Source organism: Neopelma chrysocephalum, unplaced genomic scaffold, assembly GCF_003984885.1.
Source record: "Neopelma chrysocephalum unplaced genomic scaffold, ASM398488v2 Primary Assembly neopelma1_80, whole genome shotgun sequence".
In the NCBI taxonomy this organism is placed as follows: domain Eukaryota; kingdom Metazoa; phylum Chordata; class Aves; order Passeriformes; family Pipridae; genus Neopelma; species Neopelma chrysocephalum.
In genome coordinates, this window is record NW_020897741.1 from 1,213,475 (window position 1) to 1,235,201 (window position 21,727).

Consider the following 21,727-nt stretch of genomic DNA (forward strand, 5'->3'; position numbering starts at 1 on the left):
TCCGGTCCGTGGGGGGAGCGCGGTGCACGCCGGGACAGATCCGGTTTGAGCGGGTTGGGCGGTGCACGCCGGGACAGCTCCGGTCCGTGAGGGGAGCGCGGTGCACGCCGGGACAGACTCGATCCGTGCGGGCTGGGCGGTGCACGCCGGGACAGCTCCGGTCCGTGAGGGGAGCGCGGTGCACGCCGGGACAGATCCGGTCCGTGAGGGGAGCGCGGTGCACGCCGGGACAGATCCGAGGCTCCCGCCCAGCGTTCACGATCCCCGCTGGTGTTCTTGCTCCCGGGCTTCTTCCCCGCTGGTGTTCCTGCCCCAGGCCAAGGCCCCCGCTTTCGGCCCGCAGCCATGGCGATGCAAGCGGCCAAACGAGCCAACGTGAGTGCGCTGCGCTGCCCCGTCCCGCCCCCGCTGGGCTCCGGCCCCGCTCCTGGGGAAGGGAGCACATCCCGCTCCAGGAATCCCGCTGGTCTGACGGGAACGCGGCAAGAGGGTGGGACAGGGTGATCTTTAAGGCCCCTTCCAACCCCGTTCCATGGTTTAGCCCGTAAGGTGCCGGGTTTAAGGTTTGTGGTACGTGCCCTGGGTCTAACACTCCCCGTGTCCTTTCCCGCTCAGATCCGGCTCCCCCCGGAGGTGAACCGGATCCTGTACATCAGGAACCTGCCGTACAAGATCACGGCCGAAGAGATGTACGACATCTTCGGGAAGTACGGCCCCATCCGGCAGATCAGAGTGTACGTGTTTTGTTTTCCTTTGGGACGCGAAGGGCTCCACGTGCTCCAGTGCCAGTGTTCTCACCTCAGTGGGTGACAGCTGGGATCCACAGCTGGAAAGGCTCAGTGCCCTGAGTGCCAGAGGGGGATGTAATGATGCTCTTAAGTGAATTTGTTAGATAATTATATTGCTGGGAGGTGGGGGGAAGAAGCTTAAATTTGATGTGAACTCGGGGAAGTTGGTAAAATATGAGACTTGTTCTCTTAAGTCTCAAATACAGCTGAGCTTTTACCTTCACTGGAGCTAAAAATAAGAAAGGCAGAAGCTGAATAGTTTTCCTGTTTAATGAGTATGAGATAATTAATAGGAAAACAGAGATGTTGATGTTGCTGCTGGACCTGTGGACTAGAAACAAACACCAGCAGCAACCCCTGTGGTCAGAGACAGGGTGTCCTCAACCACACAGGGTCTGGATAGTGGGGATGTGACTGTGACTTTGCTTATAAATGCCTGGAGATTGCTCTGAGGTTCTTCTCACTTCTGGTTCAAATACTGAACTCGTGAGCTCTGGTGTTGCCTGTTATCCTGAGAACTGTCTGAGTCATCACAGAATGGTTGGGGTTGGAAGGGACTTTACAGATCATGATGTTCCAACAATCCTCATGCCATGGGCAGGGGATTCCACCAAACCAGGGTGCTCCAAGCCCCATCCAACCTGAATGCTGTGGATTAAACCATCATTCCATCTGGGTGGTATCATGATCCACTAAGTTTCTGGCAGAAAGAGTTGGCTGAAGCTGGAATTCAGGGAGAGCTTTTGAGGACTGTAGTAAGGCTGGTTGGAGTATGGACACTCATATAAAAGGATTTTTTTTTTTTTGCCCCTTCTAAAAGAATATTTAGGAAGGGGAGGAAACAGAACTTGGTGTTTAATATGTTGTGAGACACATTTCAGTAGATGCACACATAGAAAGGAAACGTAGTTTGTATTTGATATGGGGTGGCTTTATTGTACTGGTTTTATCAATGGCAAAATAACCTGCAGCACCTCCTGAGTTCTTGATTAGGTTGCTGATCAGATTAGAGCAGAACATACCCTTGTCATTTATATGGCTTTCTGTTTCCCAATTCTCTTAGACTGGGGTGGGAAATTAATATTTATTTTGACTGTGTAGGATGTAAATACCTAAATTGTCAAGGCTGCTTAAACAGACCAAGTGTAACAACCTAAAATAGAAGTGCTCATTTCAGAGCTGTAGTGGTTAAAATCACAGGATGGTTTGGGTTGGAAGGGACCTTAAAGACCATCTAGTTCTAACACCCTGCATGGGCATCTTCCACTAGACCAGGTTGCTCAGAGCCCCATCCAAGCGGGCCTTGAACACTTCCAGGGATAGCACATCCACAGCTTCTCTGGTAACCTGTTTGATTGTTAACTGTATAGAGCAAAGTCAGTTTTACAGGCAGAGTTGCCCTCAGCAGACCAGGAGAAGGGGGCACATGCTGGTGGTGCTGTGCTGGGACATGCAGCTGGACAGACCCTTCTCCTACAGGGAAGCGCAGCAGACATGGCTGGGGAATGGCTGGAGGAACAAGGGGCATAAACACTGCTGGGCTAAACAGGTGGAGTTCTTTGCTAATGAGCATAAAGGACAGCCAGTACTTAGGGTTTCTGAAAACATGTCAGCTAGAGCAGTGTGACAGTGGGACATAAGGAATTGGGATGTATCGGGAGCTTTCTATCAGAGCAACGCACTGACACGTGTGTCCAGCAGTTTGTTCAGAACTACTAATTCAGGTTGTTTCCCACAGAAATCCCAACATCATCATGAGACAAGGCATAAGGTCAATCCCCCTTTGTAATGGTTTTTGTGCCTTTTGCAGTTTTTATCCCATTCTCCACCTTTGTACACATGCCAGTGTGGATATGTGAGATGCTGTTTGTCCTCGGGAGTTCTCAGAAGCACCTTGGAGACAGTTGTTCTGATTATTAAGTCTCTATAACTGTCTTTTAGTTGAAACCTTTGGGATCTGTAAACTCTGTGGTCCCTCTGGGCTCATTAGTGTTATGTGCCCAGCCATCTGTCTCATCCCTCGGGCAAAGGGAGTGGAATTGGTGCTCCACTGGGTGATGGCTGTGGTTCTGCTGTAGGCTTTCACCAGCAGGGCTGTTATGACTCCTAAATTGACTTCATGATGTGCCAGGAGCCCTGTTCCACCCTAGGGACACATCTGATCCAGACAGCCACTGACAGCCAGGTCTTGTAATATTAAATAAAACAAGCTAATTGCTGTAATAAAGACTTAAATCATTTCCAGATACATGGCAACCCTGGCAAAAGCTTCTGATAGTTGTTGTGGGGAGGTGCATTTTCCTTAAGGAGCAAAATAGAGCACACTTTCCTGTTGTCTCTGGCTCTGAACTATTTGGTGTGGAAAGCAGGGAGTAGTTTAATATCTAGAAAAAATAAAAAATTGGGGTTTTTGTGAAGTTGCATTAGTTCATCTAATCTCAGTCACTGTGAAATAAATAAATGTTAGACCAATAAAACAATTTCTTGTTCATTTTATTCAATGTTAAAACTGATGTTGCTCTGCAGTGGGAACACCCCTGAGACCAGAGGAACAGCCTATGTGGTGTACGAGGACATCTTCGATGCCAAGAACGCCTGTGACCACCTGTCAGGGTTCAACGTGTGCAACAGATACCTCGTGGTTCTGTACTACAACGCAAACAGGGTATGTGCACCAGGCGGGTTTAAGTTACCTGTGAACAGAGCCAGCACAAAAAAACAAGCCCAAAATCAGTTTGTAAAGACAGTTGCTTGGGTATTCTTAAGAAATAAACCCCAACTGTTGGAGGGAGTGGATTGGACACATGGTCAAGGTTTCATCTTTACATGGGGATTTGTGTGCCAAACAAAGTACCTTTGGACCAAGGGTGTGAAAGAAATGTTTCTGGTGCAAGGAGTCTGGAGAAGAGGAAGCAGGGGCCTCACACCAGCACAGCTGCAGCAGGATGTGAGATCTTGTTTACGGGTAAAAAGTGTCCAGTTCTGGATGTCCTGCCCGTCACTGACGGTGTCCAAGGCCCTGTGATGTTCCCCAAGGGCGAGAATCAAACAGAGCTGTGTGTGTGATGGTGATGGATTTCATAGTAATGTTGGTTGCAGTTACTGGGAAACAACGTCCTAAGATGAGAGATTCTTTGTCATTTCACATCTTTTGTTTTCCTAATTACAGGCATTCCAAAAGATGGACACAAAGAAGAAAGAGGAACAGCTTAAACTTCTCAAGGAAAAATACGGAATTAACACAGACCCACCGAAATAAACTGATCTTTTTTGGAAAACTGTTTTCAAGCCCTGCCATCAAGTTCTTAACCTAAACACAGGAATTCTCAACGAAGTGTAACTTTTTCTCTTACAAATTTGATAAGCTGCAATATGAATCTTTAGATCTTCACATTAGAATTAAATAAATGTAAAACATGGGAAGATGTGCTTTAAGATTAAATCCTCCAAGTGGACATGGGCTCTCCAAGCTGTGAGGGTGACCTGGCAAAGGCTGCATTGACCTGTTTCTAGCAGGAGCTTTAAGAAGGGACCGAGCAGGTTCTGTTTTTGACTGAACAAAGCAAGCCTATGCTTATAGCAAAGTTTCTTTCACAAACTGTAGAAGATAAATGGCCTTTTAAAAGTATCCAGCTGATAAGGTGACTCCAGTCAAATCTTGTTCTAGCAGTGGTGCCAACACTGACCAGGTGCAGTGAAACAGCCCTGCTTTCACAGTGCTGTGCTGCTGGGCTGAGCTAAGGCTGTACAAGGTCTTTGTTGTGTGTACCAGGTTTTTACTGAGGACTCCGTGTGAATTAGAGAACACCCGACCAAAACAAGACAGTAGATGAAGGTTTTGATTTTGGTACCTGTGCTGTGATTGTTTGCTCTCTGATGTGTTTGAACTGTAACACATTTTCTGTACATAAATTTTTTAGGTGTAGCACCTGGTGGAGGCAAAACCAAATTTACATTTTTTGTAGATTTTTTTTCTTCACCACTCATGTCCTGTGTATAAAAATGAGTGTGATACAGAGTGTGCATAACCAGTGTATTTTGGAAGTGGGAAAGAACAACCTCCACCTCTGTTCTGAGCCAGTTGGAAGTTGTGTGAACATTGGTAGTATCCTGCCTTGGAATGATTTACTTGGGTGGATGTGATGTTTTACTCCCTGACCAGACAACTTCCAGCCAGTGCAGAACGTGGGCAGATGCAAACATACTTAGCCTGAGGATTTGTAATTTAATTTTGTTTTTTTCAGTACATTGTACTGTCATAAAGAAATGTTCCAGTTTTCTGATCCTTTGATTTTTGTTGGAATCTGTCACTTGAGGAACCATGCTGTTCATTTGGTAAAAAAAATAAAATGTCTACATATTTTGCTTTTTTTTGTCATCAAGGCTTGCTGTTTGCTGTGCTAGTTCTGTGTGTAACCTGTCCTTTCAGAAGGGGAGTCATCCATCACCTGAATGTTTGGGACACAGGTAGGAGCTGTAGTGCATCCATTGCCATTCGTACAGGAATGTGCCTGTGTGTTCATGGGTGATGGGCGGGGTGCCCGTGCCCAGCTCTCACATGGAGGAGATCCCTGGCAGGATCCCTTCCCTTAAAATTGACACTGCTTTTTGCAGCAAGAAGCCTTGCAGGCCACAGTAATCCATCCCTGAGGTCGGAAACAGGCGCTGGGAGACTTTTGGAGCCTGTTATCTGGGGTTGGGTGAGCAGTTGCTCCTCCACTGCCAGCTTGGTCTTCAGGTCTTGCCCCTCAGATTACACAAACCAAAGGTTCTCGGGCAAAAACCAGCTTGCCTTAAAAATATTTAAAGGAATGGAATCCTGTTGGAAGGCTTGCTGCTGTGTGAACATCCACAGCTTTTTAAGGGTTACAAACCACTCCACCTCCAAATACATGTATTTTTTTCAATATATATTTATAGATATATATGTTATGTATATACACACAGGAGGCCCCTTGCTGTACCAGGAACTGGAGCTGCTTGTTGCCATGCTGGATTTATGGTTCTAATAAATAATAATAAACACTGATAACAAATACCAGGGTGCCAGTAATGGTGCTGTGCACTGCCAGCCTTGTTTAAAATCATATGCAAATACCACATTGCTTCTGTCAATAGCAGAGAGCGTGGTGCTTGCACTGCAGTGCCTGTTTTGATGAGGATTTGATGCTGTTTGAAAAACATATCTAAAGAGCAATTCTTTAGGGTAATAAGATTAATAAAAATTCCTTCAATGAATCCTCAAGATCAGCAGCTTTTGATTTCTCTGAGAGCTCAGCTGCTGCCTTTCATTAAATATTCCATTTCATACTTTTTCTTCCAGTGCCTGTTCAGGGCTTTCAATGTCCCTGCACATGTAAAATGAAATAATGATTTGTACCTGCAAGACAGAGGGAATGGAAATGGAATGCCCGGAGGATTGTTTTGATGAGATCTGCTCAAGATTTTGTTTGAAATGTAATATCAAAGGACAGGGAAATGAGTTCAGCTCTATGAATGGCAGAGGGGCAGCAAATAAGGCAGATGTTACCAGCCTTGCACTCTGCATCTGTGCTGGTTTTTGTGTGCTCACTTCCTGTTTAATTTTTCAGGAAGTAGGGCATGAAATTAAGCCTGGAAGGTCATTTTTGTCCCCATTGATGCTGTTTAGAAATTAGTAACAGCAGCATATCTGATTACACAGGCAATGACAGTAAATTTTTTCCAATCTATTATATAGTGATAATAATTATATGTACTGTGTTGATCGATGATACAATTAAATAAATTAACGCATTTGCAGTCAAATAAAAAGCAGAAGATTACATTTCCTTGAAGACTTAATTTCCCTAAGTATCACAAAGCACAATTAGTTTTCCTTTTAGATTTTTTTTTTTAATGAAATTGGCATGAAAAATGTAATAATCGCTGCTTCCAGCCAAGGTCTCCGCAGAGAGCGGATGATGAGGGAGCACTCCATCAGCCAGCTGTAACAAGGATTTTTACGGAGTTGGGAATGGCGGGCTGAATTGCTGAGGGCAAAAGGGACGAGCACAGCAGCAACTCTGCAGATAGGGGAGATAAGACTGAGTATGATCAGCTCCTAGAGCCCAGCAGGAACATCTTTTCCCTGGTAAGAAACCTGGCAGGAGCGGAAAGGCAGAGCCATACCCTGCTTATTGCCTCAGATGCAGCAGAAGCTCCCAAACAGCGGGGCCAAGAGAGGATGGGGGGAATATGTGGCCATTCCAGGTACGCTGAGCCAACCCTTGGCATCACCACTGTTGGGGCATTCAGGAAAGGGCACAAAACAGATACTGGTCTCTGGTGAGACCCCACCTGGAATCCTGCATCCAGCTCTGGGGTCCCCAGCACAGGAGGGACATCAACCTGTTGGAGTGAGTCCAGAGGCAGGACACCAAGATGATTAGAGGGATGGGCCACCCCTTCTGTGAGGAAAGGCTGAGAGAATTGGGATTGTTCCGTCTGGGAAAGAGAAGGCTCTGGGGTGACCTAATTGCAGCCTTCCAGTACCTGAAGGAAGCCTACAAGAAAGATGGAAAGATACTATTTAAGAGAGCATGTAGTGACAGGACAAAGGGGAATGGATTCAAACAGAAAGAGCAGGTTTAGATTAGGTATTGGGAAAAGATTCTTTACTGTAAGAGTGGTGAGACACTGGCACAGATTGCCAGAGAAGGTGTAGGTGCCACATCTCTGTAGGTGTTCAAGGCCAGGTTGGATGGGGCTTTGAGCAACCTGGTCTAAGGGAAGGTGTCCCTGCCCATGGCAGGGGGGTTGGAAAGAGATGATCTTTAAGGTCCCTTCCAACCCAGACCATTCTATGATTCCATGATACCTTGGGGGTTTTTTCTATCTTTTAATAAGCAACTAAAACTGGCCATCACTGGAAGCAGCTTAAACCAATGCGCTGAATTGAACTGTGTTTGACAGACAAGACAGGGCCATATTACCTTTAACCAAGGCACTTATATGAGCCTGTTTCTGCAACTGCTGCAGCCAAATAACAGCAGCTGCATCTGTGACCCAGTGCAGCAGCAGGCCGGGGCAGTGGCAAAGGAGAGCAGGTCCTTTTCAAAGAATTTGGGAATGCTGGTGGAGATCAGACCCTGGCAGTTCCAATTCATATTTATTAACAGAAAATTAGGCTGTCCTAAAAAAAAGTACTATTAGTGAAATGGAGTTTAACCGAGCTGCTGCAGTGACCCAAGATTTCCACTAAAAAAGGGTTCAGAAAAGCCTTTCATTTCTTTATGGAGAAAGAAAAAAATTTACACAACTCAGTGTATAACAATCTGTTAAGAGGTGGATTTATGGGCTTTTTAATTAACAAGCTCAAATGCAGCTTTGTGGGGAAAATGAACATCTGGAGGGAGAAGAGCATGAGCTGTAGTCACTGACCAGATCACCATTCTTGTGTCTCTGTGCTCCTTCTCGCTTTCCTCTCCAGGAGGTGTCACCGGGAGTTACCTCCACAGCTTTGCTGTCTGACTGCTCATGTTCAATGTGTTCTCCTTACACAGATTCACACAAGATAACAGCACAGCAACTGTTTGAAATACTCCCATCAAAACATCCATTAGTTGAAAACTATACAAATAGTTTACAGTCAAGTTAAAGAAAAGTAATGTTGTGACCCAGTGATGCTCTGGTTTTCTACAGGAAAAGGCAAAAACAAGCCTAAAGGAAAGAAATCAGACTTAGGCAAAGCAAAATAACACCACAGAAGCAGCCTCACTGATCAGGTCCTGCTCCTAAATCCGGGTAAATGACAGAATACATATCTTCCTGTCTCCAGGGGAGGAACCAGCATTTCATGAATTCATATAACCAGCAAAGGAAATAAATATTGCTCAGTCTCCAGTGCCAGAGGTCCAGTGCACACAGTAAGTTTGCAGGCTCTAAACAGGAGCAGATGATGCAGCCTAAAAACCCCGGTGTGTTCAGTGGCCACATCATCCCACAAATCAGATTTGTTTTGAAAGGTGGATGCACATAATCCTGCTCTTTTCTAGCCTTGCTCAGCTCCAGGAGAAAATTTTACCCTGGTTTTACTGTTGTAAAGGCACAGAATTAGATCAGCACTTCATGTCTTTGACAAGTGGCACTTTCCATCTCTTCAGTAGCCAAATTTTGGCCAGAGCTGAGGGGCCATAGGCAGGGCAGGGCAGATGGAGAGTCAGGAAACTTTTCTGCCCCAGCAGCCCTTACTTGCACATTCCTGGTACCTCTGGTCCCACAGAGATCTTCTGCTGGGCCATCTCTAACAGAACCAGTGCATGGAATTACACGCATTTCATATAAGAGGAATAATTAACAAAAAACAGGTTGTTAAAGGGTTGTTTGAAGAACTTCTTAGACAGCAAAAAGCATTCCAGTGGCCAGAGGAGAAAAACAGGAAACAGAGACTGTAAAGTATCAAGATTTTATTGTTTTTTATATATATATATATATACGTATAATTCTTAAATGAGACAGTATTTTTTAAAACAGCAGCAAGCAGAACGTACAAGTTGAGAAAAGTGGCAGCGCAGGTAACTCTGTTTGGCTAATGCCCGTTCATGTACAAGGTGTACATTGGATTTTTATTTTTTTGAGCACCTTTTGTGGTTTTTTATTTTTTCTTGGTTTAAGTGTACAGTAAGGCAGTGGTTTTTTTTTCAATAAGGAATATATATATATATTTATATTTATATATATTTTCAGTCATCACCGTGAATTCTTCGTACATGCAAATTAAATAAAATGTACAACTTTAAAATGTTACACCGGGAGACGTTTCTTCCTCAAGGCAAAGCTTCTAATAAAAGGCAAATACGGACACCACAAAGTTAAAAAAGAGAAGGAAGGCGTAAGAATCCGAGCGAGCGGCAGGTGCTACTGACAGGACAGCTCAGGCAGGGAACGTCGGGATTCCAGTGAAGATTCCTCCCGCCACTGGCAAGGCGGGAAGGAACGGATGGTTATTAACAGATGTCTGCAGCCAACTCCCTCGGGAAGGTTCACTCTAACCTGAGAAGCTCCACATCAAAGAGGAGCGTAGCATTGGGAGGGATGACCCCAGGGTGGCCTGTGGCTCCGTAGGCCATCTCAGGTGTGCAGGTCAACTTTGCTCTTTGTCCTAAGCTCATCTGGGTTTTGGATGTGAGAGAAAGGAAAAGAGAAGACAAAAAAACCCAATAGTATTAGAAGGAAAACAAACTAAAAAATCACTGCCTGGCAGGTTTACAGTATCAAGGAGAGTTGGGATAGTCAGAATCACAGAATTGTTTAGGTTGGAAAAGACCTTTGAAATTATTGAGTTGACAGGTTTGAACTGGATGATCTTTAAGGTCCCTTCCAACCCAAGCCATTCTGTGATTCTATGAGTCCAACTGGTTCAGCCTCAAATTTCCCTCACTCCTGGTTAGCTCTGAAGGTAACAGTGCTCACTGAAATCTGGGGTATCAAGAATCAAATCCCTGCTCTTCCAACAGAGTATTTTGGAAGATTCTCAAAGTGCTATTCATGCACCATACACAGGTGATTGAATATTCATTGGCCAAGGAACAAGGCAATGAAGTGGTGATTTTAGTTCTTTCTCCCAAGATCAGGTGCCTCACTGGACTGCAGATGACATGATATCTCCCACTGAATTTTTGAAAGCTGAATATTTTCAGGTTCTATAAAATATACCAAAGCTAGAGATTCGATTACTTTTGGTAGAAGAAAAATGTGAATATGAACTTTCCCACAGTCAAGGAGTATTAATACCATGGGGCTGAGGGCGTATGAGAAGATTCCCTCCAGGGGTTTCTGTGGGTCCACTGCTTGGATGTGTCCCTGCAAGCCAGACAGCTGGCAGGTCATGCCTGGATTTAAGGCATAGGATAACCCTGAACTGTGAGAAGTTGAGCAGAGAAATGCAGGTGCTGTTGGCATCTGAGAGTCATTACACTGAGGTTTGAGAACACCACATGCTTGTTCAAAGTGCCCTATGCCAATCACACTCCCCAAATCCCTCAGATCCTGGGGTGGAAGGAGGCCACAAGCTCGGCTTGTGTCAGTGATCCACTAGGAGGAGCAGGAGGGCAGCGTGTGACCACGCGGATTTCTGGAATGGCTTTCGGCCACTTTATTAACTAAGGGACGGGAGTCAGGAAGGGAGAGCAGTCAAGGAAGGGATGAACTGATTCACCCAAGTGCTTGTTGCCACTACTTTATCTGCACTGGCCTCTGGTTCCTACAGCTCTGGGGTCCTGAGCTCCTCTTAGGCCTCACTGCAAAGCAAATAATAAGTAGTCCAGCTCAAATCCTTGAGAGGAAGGTGGGTATTTTTCAGAGTCTAGGATTACTCAAATGAACTTCTCTCTCTGCTGCTGCACAGGGAAACAGTATTCCTGATACTGAAATAAGTCTGGAGAACCCAGATACCCAAGGGAATGGTATGAAGCTGTGTCAGGGGAGGTTTAGGTTGGATATGAGGAAAAGGCTCTTCACCCAGAGGGTGGCTGGGCATTGGAACAGGCTCCCCAGGGAACTGGTCACAGCCTCAAGCCTGACAGATTCAAGAAGCATTTGGACAAGGCTCTCAGGCACATAGTGTGACTCTTGGAGTGTCCTGTGCAGGGCCAGGAGTTGGACTTCGATGATCTTTGTGAGTCCCTTCCAACTCCAGATATTCTATGATTCTCTGGCTGGAGAGAAGGGAATGCTTGCATTGCTTTCTCCATAGGGCTGGAAAGCATTGTCTCTTCCATCCTTCTTTGGAAAAGCATGGTTGCATCATTCCTCAATGGATTGTTTCTCATTTTACATTCCTCTCGTTTCTCTATTTAAGCACAAGAAGTTATTCCTGTTAAAATTGTTCCTATACCAGTATTTGAGCAGTTTCCTCCTCCACTGAGGTCTTTGATCCTGAAATGGGAGGAATTTGCACCCTGATCTCATTCACTCATGCACTTGAGCAGCCTGATCACACTCCTCATGTCACAGCACTGCACAAAAAGGAAGAGCTGGAAATTAATTGTATTGGGGGGCTCTTGTAGGGTTTAACTGTGCTGGCACTCAAACTGTAATTATTGGAGGGCAGTTTTCTTTCAGCATAGGGATAGTCAGTGAATGTTGAGTTTTGTAGCTGGGAGTCTGAAGTTGTAAAAATGTAACAGTGCAGTTCCGTACCTTGTTCAGTAATGGTCGGAATCTGTAGCTGATTATCATCAAAAAATGCAGTGTGGACTTTTACGGAGTAGCTGAATCGAGGTCACTCCATAAAATGCTGCCACCACAATATTTTAGAGGCCACTGTTGTCTATTTGGGGAGCTGCCCATGGGAGAAAGACAGGGCTTATGTGGCACATTGGCACCCAGAGAGGGGACTTCACCTCTCCCCTCCCAAATGCATACCATGGGGAAAGGCTCATGAGTAGGGGACAGCCATGGATGGATGGATGGATGCATGTATGCATGGATGGATGGATGGGAACTACAGGAAATACTGCACTCAAATGGACCACGCTTTCAGAAAACCACTCCATATCCTGCACTGTGATTCCTGCTTGGTCTTGTCACCCCTGCACGGACACTGCTGTGCTCACACACCCTTCAGCCAGCTCCAAGTCCCAGAATCATTGCTCTGTACCTGTGTAACACCTTCTTCAAATCCTTTGATGACTTCTTGCCTGCCAATCTTGAACCTGAAAGGCTTGTTTCTGTCTCTGGAGGAATCAAACTTCTTTCCATTCTGTAACATTCCTGCCAAAACAAGACACACAGTTTCAATCTGAGCTACATCTAATATGAGCTAATTTACGTGCTGGAGGAGAGGGAAGGAGTGAAAAATCAATGTCTTGGTCACATCAGCTGCTCATTTCCATTTTCACTTTCAAGCCTTATCCAAAACAGATAAGGCAGGAGGGTCAACCACAGTGGTACCATATTGTTACATTTTCCTTCCTGTAATTTAGGCTGTAAAATAGAAATATCTTATTTTTATTATTCTCAATGCAATGGGTTGGAACCCATATTGTACCAAATGCTGCACAGACATACAGAAGAGCTGTTGGTCACACACAGTGGAGCTCCCTGCCTAAGTGGGTAAAAGCAGGAAAGGAACAAGTGGGGGGCAGCAGAAGAAAGAATCCCAAAGCAGGTGCCTGATGCAGGCCTGCCCCTGAAGACCAAAAAGCTCCCTAAAACAAGCCTGCAGACAAAGAACCCAAATGTAACATAGATTTGCCTCTGCTTACTTTTTGTTAAATGCTTACCATTTATTTTAATGTTTCTTTTAACAGCCTAAGTAACCAAAGGGGACAGTTCTTGCAAGTTACCTTGTGCAGTAACCTGGGGTTGCTGTCCCACGGCTCAGCACAGCCAGCAGGAGCTTCCCCCCACTTCAAAAGATAGGGATGTAGATTCAGGTTTGAGAACTCTTGAGCCAAATTGCTGCCAGTTAAATATCTGCAAATACTGAGCAGCTCCTTTGACTTGGTCCTGCAAATTTATACCAGAACAACTTGGAGGAATATTTTGTACCTCGGACTATTTGCCTTCCCTACTGATTTACTCAGGACCACCAGAATAACATGTGTTAAACAAATCGGACTATTCCACACAAGGTGTGTAAAACTCCTACACAACATGACAACTGCACATGCTCCTCCTCATGCAGAAAGAAGAGACTCTGCATTCACAAATATGAAAATAGCAAAGACATTTATATGAATGTTCTACTACCCTCGTTCTCTATATTTTCATTCAGCCCCGAGAGACAGTTGCAGAACACGTTATTTGTTCCTTTGGATGGGCACAACTCTGTTTCAACCCATGGGTTTTGAACACATGCCCAGATTCTCCAACAAATGCATAAAGCATCACAGAGCACTACATGATTGGCTCTTCTCATTCTCTTTTCAAACAGTGGATAATTATGGTAGCTTTCAACTTAAGAGTACCTGGTAATTGCCTTGGCAAAGTGTTATACTCTGAATATTGAAAGGTTGGGCTGATATTTATGCAACAGAATAAATCCTCTCTTTGTAGTGTTGTAGTGCCAGTGTTCTGGGCATACACAATGACTCCCCTGTGCAAGGGGCTGGACAAAGATAAATCCATTAATCTGACAAAGTCTTTGGTTGAAAAGAACATTGACAAGTCCAGCTTTGACAGAAAATGCTGAGAAACAGTGTCTTTAAGATCCAATATGAAAAATACAGTCTTACTAGTTTCTTTCCATTAAAGCAGTTATATTAATAGATCAGGCTGATGCACAAGTTTTATTTTTCAGTGAAAATCATCAGTTACTGTCCAAACAACAAAAAAGGCATATTTTCCTTGCTTAAAAGGTCTGTGCTATGAATCAAAGGTAAATATGAAGAAAAACAAAGACTGAAAAGGTAGAATTCCTTTTATCAACCTTTAGGCTTCTAAGATGTAGCTAGCTACTTGTGACCTAATTACTATGCCTGCCTCTGTAATCAAGTCAGAGAAAAATGCACTTTCAGGGGGCAATTCATCTAACAAAATCTAGGGATCTACATTAGGACATAATCAATCACATCCTAGCACTGCCTATTTCTTTGCAATGCATAAAGGGAAGTCCAAACAACTAGCTCAGACATAGATGTCCCCAAATTCACTAGTAGTTACACCAGTGGTGATGGCACTCTAGACTTGCAGTCACGAGTACACAGTATTTGATCATTTCAGTGAGGTTCACTGTCTAGATATTTTACAGCAATATTAAAAACAAATGCCTTATTAAGGCAAGTTATCCATTGGCCAAGTCCAACATTTGTCAAAGTTGGTCCTTCAGAGACACCTCTGTGTGTGTATAAGGCCTTAGGAGGAAAATTATGGAAAAATCTGCCCATAAGGAATGTTCCATAACCATCACTGTTAGTGCTTGTCATAGCCCTTAAGTTTTTCACAGTAAAATAATGAAGTATTGCATGTGTGCTCTGATGCAAATACATAGGATAACAGAATCACAGAATCACTTAGGTTGGAAAAGATCTCTGAGATCATTGAGTCCAATCATCGACCAAACACCACCTTCTCAACTAGACCATGGCACTGAGGGCCACATCCAGTCTTTTCTTAAACACTTCCAGGGATGGTGACTCCATCACCTCCCTGGGCAGCCCACTCCAATATCTCGTTACCCTTCTATGAGGAAATTCTTCCTAATGTCCAACCTGAACCTCCCCTGGCATGGTTTGAGGCCATGTCCTCTCATCCTGTCACTGGCTGTCTGGGAGAAGAGGCCGACCCCCACCTGGCTACAACCTCCTTTCAGGTGATTGTAGAGAGCGACAAGGTCCCCCCTGAGCCTCCTCCAGGCTGAGCCCCCCCCCAGCTCCTTCAGCTGCTCCCCATAGCACTTATTCTCCAAACATTTCCTCAACTCCGTTGCCCTCCTCCAGACTCGCTCCAGCACCTCAATGTCCTTCCTGAATTGAGGGGCCCAGAACTGGGCACAGCACTCGAGGTGTGGCCTCACACCTGTGGCCCAGTACAGGGGGAAATGCACATATTATGGAATATATTAGCTTAGTGATATCCCCAAACCCCTCCACACAGGCTGGCAAGTCACACCAGCTCCTGCACAAGGCTTTCCAGCTACAGAATAATATGGATTCATCTGTAATATAGAAATCCAGCCTGCATATGGGGGAGGGGAGGCAGGGAGAAGCAGCTCTGGGGGAACTCTCAGAAATATCATATAATCCTTTTTGAAGTATTTGATCTTAAATTTAAATGACAGTCCTTCCTCACAGCAATTTTATTTTTAAACACATCATAAAACCTTATGATTCTATGAAATGGAAGGAGACTATTGCAGAATCCCAATATTTAATAGTTTTAATATTAAAACCTAGTACTGTCATTGCAGTTTGCATGTTCAAAGCAGTATGCAAACATTAATTATTCTTCACATTAGCCCAAGGAGGTAAAGAAGATATTTATTATAAAATAGCCTCAGTCTGTGAGTTCAGATTCAGATGCAAAGTTCCACAACACTTTAGTATGCTTTCACTTCATTTTGTAACTAAATCCTATTAAAACACTTAGCTTAAAGCTCTGATGGTTTACTAAACACCCCACAACACACCAGTGGCAGAATCAGAATTAACTCTTCGGAGATTCTGACAACAGCTCCTGGACAAAGTTTCCCATTTAAAATAATATTTCCATCTGCCCATGAGCTTGCTAGTCTGATATCTCATATAAAAACTTACTCATTTCACTATCAAAAGCCTACAGAAGATGTGTTAGGCCTTGTAGAGGAAAACGGGCTTTGCTATATTTACAGCAGCATCCTATTTTCAGCAACAGCTGAAGATTCGTGAACTCAGAAATGTAACCTCCTCTGTCATCACCTCACTGCTTTTAGAGGACAACCCGGGATTCAAAGACTCAGATGTGTCTGTATCTGCTGAAGCTCTGGCAGGAGGGTCAATTTTTATAGGAGTGCCCTTTAAATGCACATCTAGACTAGAAATGAGTCAGAGTCCCCATGTGCCCTGGAGAAGTTCCGATACAGATTTAGATCTGAACTTTAGATCTTTTTTATCTCTGTTTCTGAGAGTTAGAGTCTACTATTCAGGCTCCTGGGAGCTAAAACTGCACAATGCTTTATTTTCTTTCTTGCTAATGCATCAATTGATTTTTTTTGGTGGAAAAAATTGATCTAGTTAATATTCTTCAAGAAGGAAGGATGCCCATCTTCAGCCTGCATCTTTATCTAGCTAACAGCAAGGAGAAAAAACCTCCACAATCTGGCACTCAATAACGACATTGTTTTGCAAAGTCAGAACAATCAATAAGACTTTTGACTGAGCAAGGACATCTAGATGCCTATATGGTTACCTATTACCTTACATTTGATTCTGAAAGGTAACCATCATTGTATTAAAATACTTAATTGTACAAACTTGATTATTGGAATATGGTGTGGATTTGAAAACCTTCTGACCTACAAGATATCCTCATTGATAACTAGGTTTTGAAAATTAAGCAGCTGTAGAAAAGGAGACGTTTCAGATCAGGGGTCCTGCTGAATCACTGAAGTTCAGCTGCAGATCAAAAAGCAGACAAATCATTTTGTTAAAGAACATGACCAGGGATCCATCCAAACTGCCTAAGCTACAATGCCATTTGGCCTAAAACAGCAGTGAAAACAGAACTTCAGTCTAGGTTTAACACTTCTTATTAAAACACAGGTGTGTCCGCACTACCTTTTAACATGAATTAACTGAGGTCAGTTGACCTCAGCTAAGATCCCGTTATTGAAGTCTATTTCCTAAGGGGAGAGGGCTAATGACACTGTCTGCACTTGCCTAATAACTTCTGAATCTTTGAGCCAATTTCAACCCTGTTTGGCAGAGGAGTGGGGATCATACCAACATAAAGATCCTATGCACATAATGAAAAAAATCTGTGTAGGAAGAAGAGTCTGTAAATGCTTCTACCATGAGAAAGGTTCAATCTTTGTTATCAGAGAAACTATTATTGAAGAGAGGTCAGGAACGGAAAGACTGGACCACAGTCTAAGTTTCTTTCTACTTCCTTTTCTTCCTTCATCTGAGAACAATTCAGCTGGGAATAGTGTCAACTGCAGAACACAAATCCACAGAGCCAGCCCAGCTACTAGACACCTAATACACCCACTGTCCCAACAAAACCCTGCCCCAAACCATGGCCAAAATATTATCTATACAAAAGATGGATGCAGAGAGAACACTGAAGGCCATCCACGGATAGTCTGTCAAGCTGTGCCTGAACCATGTGTAAATTTCACTCCTAATGTTATCTATCTCAGAGGCAGAAATTGTGTCTCTACCTGTCATTTAGGCTACTTGTATGGTTAATGCAGAAAGAGAGGTATTGCCAAGAGTGATTCATCCCACCTAGATTTAGATGTTAGGGCTGAAATAACCTCCTGGAACTGCTTATCATTCTCAGTCAACTACCTTACAAAAGTAAAAAAAGTTAACAACATTCATTCCAAACAGTAGACTGTCAGGTTTTTATAGGGCCCTAGTGAGGAGGTATTAACTCAGCCATCCATCCCTAAATGAAGAAGACCAAATGGCATCCCAGGCTTCACTGACTCCAGTGTTTACTGAATTATTTGTCTTTGCAGTGTTGACAAATTCTGGGAACCAGGAGATGGAGATCCTAATCCAGGACAAATCCCTTGATTTCACTAGTTGTTCTCCTTTTATCCTGTACAATGGGATTGACTTCCCTCGTAAGTATAGAGGGGATAAATTGAATTGAATTGGTGACTTTCAAAAAGCAGCATCTTTCATCTGCAAAATATTCCATTCCCTTATTTTTTCAAACAGTGGTTACCTATGGAACATAAGGACAATAAGTGCACTTGAAGACAGCTATTTTCTGAACACTATTTGGCAGCAGAAAGAGGGGCAGATATTCAGAAGGTGTTTCTAGGACAATATCCTGTTTCATTTTATGTAGACCAGAGGCTCTTCATGACAAGGACTATATTCTGATGCCCTTTAATGCAATAACCTTGTAATAAATCTGTGCTGTTATGAACTTGTCATTTCATTTGGTTCCTAGGACTCTCCAAGGAAGTATTTGCTGCAGTTAAAGTTGCTGTGGGTTAAGAATTTTTGATCTCAAGTGTTTCTTTTTTCTCATCAAATGTATCGTTTCTATGTCAAGATATGTTGATATTCTGTCAGGAGAATATCACAAAGGCTGGAAATTCTGATCTTCCCCCCATTTTCAACCTGCAACTATTACTAATAAACACTTTTAGTCTGGAAAATATATTATTTGGAAGTTTTCTGTAACTGCACAAAAGCCCTTGTGTCAACATTGATGCCTTCCCAACGTATAGAGGAAGGCACAGTTCAGCCCAGCAGAGGAGTCACATAGGAGTGGTGGGAGAAACACATCCACGATCACAAATCACATCCCAGGTTGGTTCACACCAGCAGAACTCCACTGACTTCAGTGGTGTTCATTCATGAAGCCTAGCCATGACATTAAAATAGATCAGTTCTCTTCAGGACTCAGTTCTGACATACTGTGGCAAAGCAGGACAACCCCTCTGCTTTCGGTGGTGTTCCCACCCAGCTTGTGGCTGAGACTCAAGCTACCACACCTGAAAAACTACTGGTTTCCCATCAGGAACAAAAACAGTCTCAGTGTGAAGTGGAGAGATCTGGGCAACACTTTTCTAGGAAATACAGTTGGTGCCACGTGCTCCTGCTTCCCAGGGAAATGCCTAGAGGACTTAACATGCCTCAGCTCTCCAGCTCATTACATCAAATATGTGTCAGCCAGACATCTCACACGTCTTACATTTGCATTATTATCTCAAAGTCCAATTCACTGTTTTACAACTTTTTGTCATAACAACAGCTCCCAGTAACCTTTAGTTACACCTGGCCATGAGCCTCCTCCCAAACCACCATGCAGCAAGTACCGCATACCTCTGATTTCCTTGATTTGACTTCCAAAGCAAACTCTTCTGGAGAAATTTATCATCTCATCAATGTTGCTTATGACTATCGTAATGGAAATAAAGTGTTGAGTATGAGCTGGAGGATGCCTTTATTTCCTACACTCTGTTGGGTTGGGGGCCACCTTACTGTGTCCTGTACAGGGACTTCGGCAACTGAACTAAGAGGGGAAGCTTAGCTTTTCAAGGGAAAAGTTCAACAACAGAGGTTTAGTACCACTGCAACACTCAGTTTTATCCTGCTAACATTTTCTCTGCTAACATTTTCTCTTTTTTTTCCCACAAAGCCTTATGTGGAAAAAAGGATTTACTGTCTTAGACTGTATTTTCCTGACAATTTGCAGCCACTTAAGAAAAAATCATTAATACTTTAAGGGAATTTTCACTCTAGAGGGATAATAGTTGAAGAAAAGTGGGGAGGGGGATGCGCACATCTCTGCAGCATATCAACTCTTTACCACAAGTTTTTTGTTGTGTTCAAAAAGGCAACAGGATGGATGTGAATGTGCCATTTGTTGCCATGACAAACTGACTTAAAGGGAAGAAATGGGAAATGGATAGTGGTGGTGGTCACTTCCCAGTTCCTGCTGCCACAGCACACTTCTGTAACACTTGATCTTTTGAACACAGCAGCCTTGCTGCTTCATTTTCTTCATGTATTAGATAGTCATATATCTTTAATGAGGAGTAAGAGCAGCACAATCAATTATTTACTATGCAGCTGACAGCATGCAATGAAGACACAACAGACAACTCTTCAATAATGCATCACCGTGTGCCATGAATCAGTGTAGCGTACAACTACAAGACAATATGAAAGAGCCTTGTACTTAGCTCGACTTCACAGCCAGGAAAATTACCTACAATTGTCTACTTCACTCTGCTGAAAGGAATTATTCTGTCCTAGCAGCTTTAGGAATTTGCATATTTTTTAAGAGAAGCAGAAGTAGATTCACCTCCAAGGCAGATATAAGGCTCACTAAGCATATTCTACCTGAGTTGTAAGGAGACCAAAACAATTCCTCTGGTATCCTGTTGCCTTAAGAAAGTAGTTTTATTTTAAGAGTTTGATTCTGTTACTGTTACAAAGTTCAGCTGTAAAATATACACGCACTGCAGCATAAGGCAAATTTCATTTTAATCAGCGTGGCAGAATCAGGTCAGTCTGGGGATGCTAATGAGTGGGACGATAGATGTCTAAAGCAACATTTTAGAGAGAACATATTACTACAGAAATACTTCACATCTCTTGCGTCTCTACCCTTAAACACTACATTCTGTAACACAGGGGCTGGAAGGAGAGGGAACATTCCCCACTGGGGCAAGTCTTTCTGCCCCTGCCTTCTGGTACCAGCCAAGAAGCACAAAGAGCAGTTTCAAGCATGGCTGTAATACAAAGAAGACATTTTGCAAGATTTCCCACCCAAACACAAGCAGCAGAGCTTGGCCAAAGAATTCTGGGCACCTAGTGCACCAAGACAACAGGCCAATACAATTGATCTCTCTTTTTTTCCCATTTTGGTTTCATTCTCAGTCTCATCCTATGCCACATGCATTCCCTTTCCCCTCACCCTTTTTTTTTTCCCATGGTTGCCTATGCAGTGGTGGTATGGATTTGATATTTTAGCCTGTAGCACACATGACTGTGCAGGTGGTCTCATGCTGGGAAGTTACACACTTCAGTAATGGGTTAAACCTCACTGAAACAGGTGTGAACGTGACAAGACAACTGTCTATCAGAGCACAGCACAGCACAAGGGCCCAAGGCAGGACTCCAAAGCTTCTCAATACAGATCTAGGTGCAGGGAGCATAGAGAAACACCACAGAAGGCAGAAAAGGATGTTCAGAGGTTTCTTGGGAAAGCTCTGAGCATGGTTTCAAGATCACATGAGAGAGAAGATTTGGGAGAAAAGAACCAGCTTCTTAATTCCTCCTCTGCTCAGGGAAAGAGTATATTGAATGATTTGCCAGAAGAAACACCTTCCCAACTCAGCATAACAATACTGCATCAGCAGTCAGGTGTGCTTTGGTGACAAGCTGTTTCCAGATTGGGCACTCTGATTTTCAACTGTCTAGACTTGCAGGATGTGCCTCTATTCCCTTCTGATTAAAATTTGTGCTAAAAATCTTAATTTATCCATGCAACACTTCTGATTCCCTTCCCTTAAGGTAGCAACAGCCTAGTAACAGATCTACCCATCTCTAGTAGGGCATTGGATTAAGAGGCTACACAGAGAATCATAGAGTGGTTTGGGTAGGAAGGGACCTTAAAGATCATCTTGTTCCAACACCCCTGCAATGAGCAAGGACACCTTCCACTAGACCAGGTTGCTCAGAGCCCCATCCAGTCTGGCCTTGAACTCTTCCAGGGACACACCATCCTCAACTTCTCTAGGCATACCCAAAGCCAATAAATTTGAGCATGAAAAAGTATATTATTCGTGTGTTATCACTTAACAC

At 43.7% G+C, this 21,727-nt stretch overlaps 2 protein-coding genes across 2 annotated transcripts in view; one reads left to right on the plus strand and one right to left on the minus strand.

The window, feature by feature from the left end:
* Positions 1-147: 147 nt before the first annotated feature.
* SF3B6 (splicing factor 3b subunit 6) lies at positions 148-5,200 on the plus strand. Its single transcript, XM_027690094.1, has 4 exons — positions 148-375; positions 616-734; positions 3,315-3,453; positions 3,958-5,200. Exons 1-4 carry the CDS (start codon positions 346-348, stop codon positions 4,045-4,047), a joined length of 378 nt encoding a protein of 125 aa, XP_027545895.1. The 5' UTR covers positions 148-345; the 3' UTR covers positions 4,048-5,200.
* Positions 5,201-9,199: 3,999 nt separating this feature from the next.
* Positions 9,200-21,727, minus strand: part of FKBP1B (FKBP prolyl isomerase 1B) — a 45,213-nt gene continuing 32,685 nt past the window's right edge. The window contains exons 3-4 of the mRNA XM_027690097.1: positions 12,409-12,521; positions 9,200-9,919 (exon numbers count right to left, since the gene is read on the minus strand). Of these exons, the coding sequence (XP_027545898.1) occupies positions 9,791-9,919; positions 12,409-12,521 (242 nt within the window). The 3' untranslated portion in view covers positions 9,200-9,790. The remainder of the gene's footprint in view (positions 9,920-12,408; positions 12,522-21,727) is intronic.

What these genes read in the sequence shown, in the direction of transcription:
- SF3B6 (XM_027690094.1), top strand. Translation starts at nt 346, where the DNA reads ATGGCGATGCAAGCGGCCAAACGAGCCAAC. An exon ending in CCCATCCGGCAGATCAGAGT is followed by an intron (nt 735 to 3,314) that starts GTACGTGTTTTG and finishes GTTGCTCTGCAG; the next exon opens with TGGGAACACCCCTGAGACCA. An exon ending in TGTACTACAACGCAAACAGG is followed by an intron (nt 3,454 to 3,957) that starts GTATGTGCACCA and finishes TCCTAATTACAG; the next exon opens with GCATTCCAAAAGATGGACAC.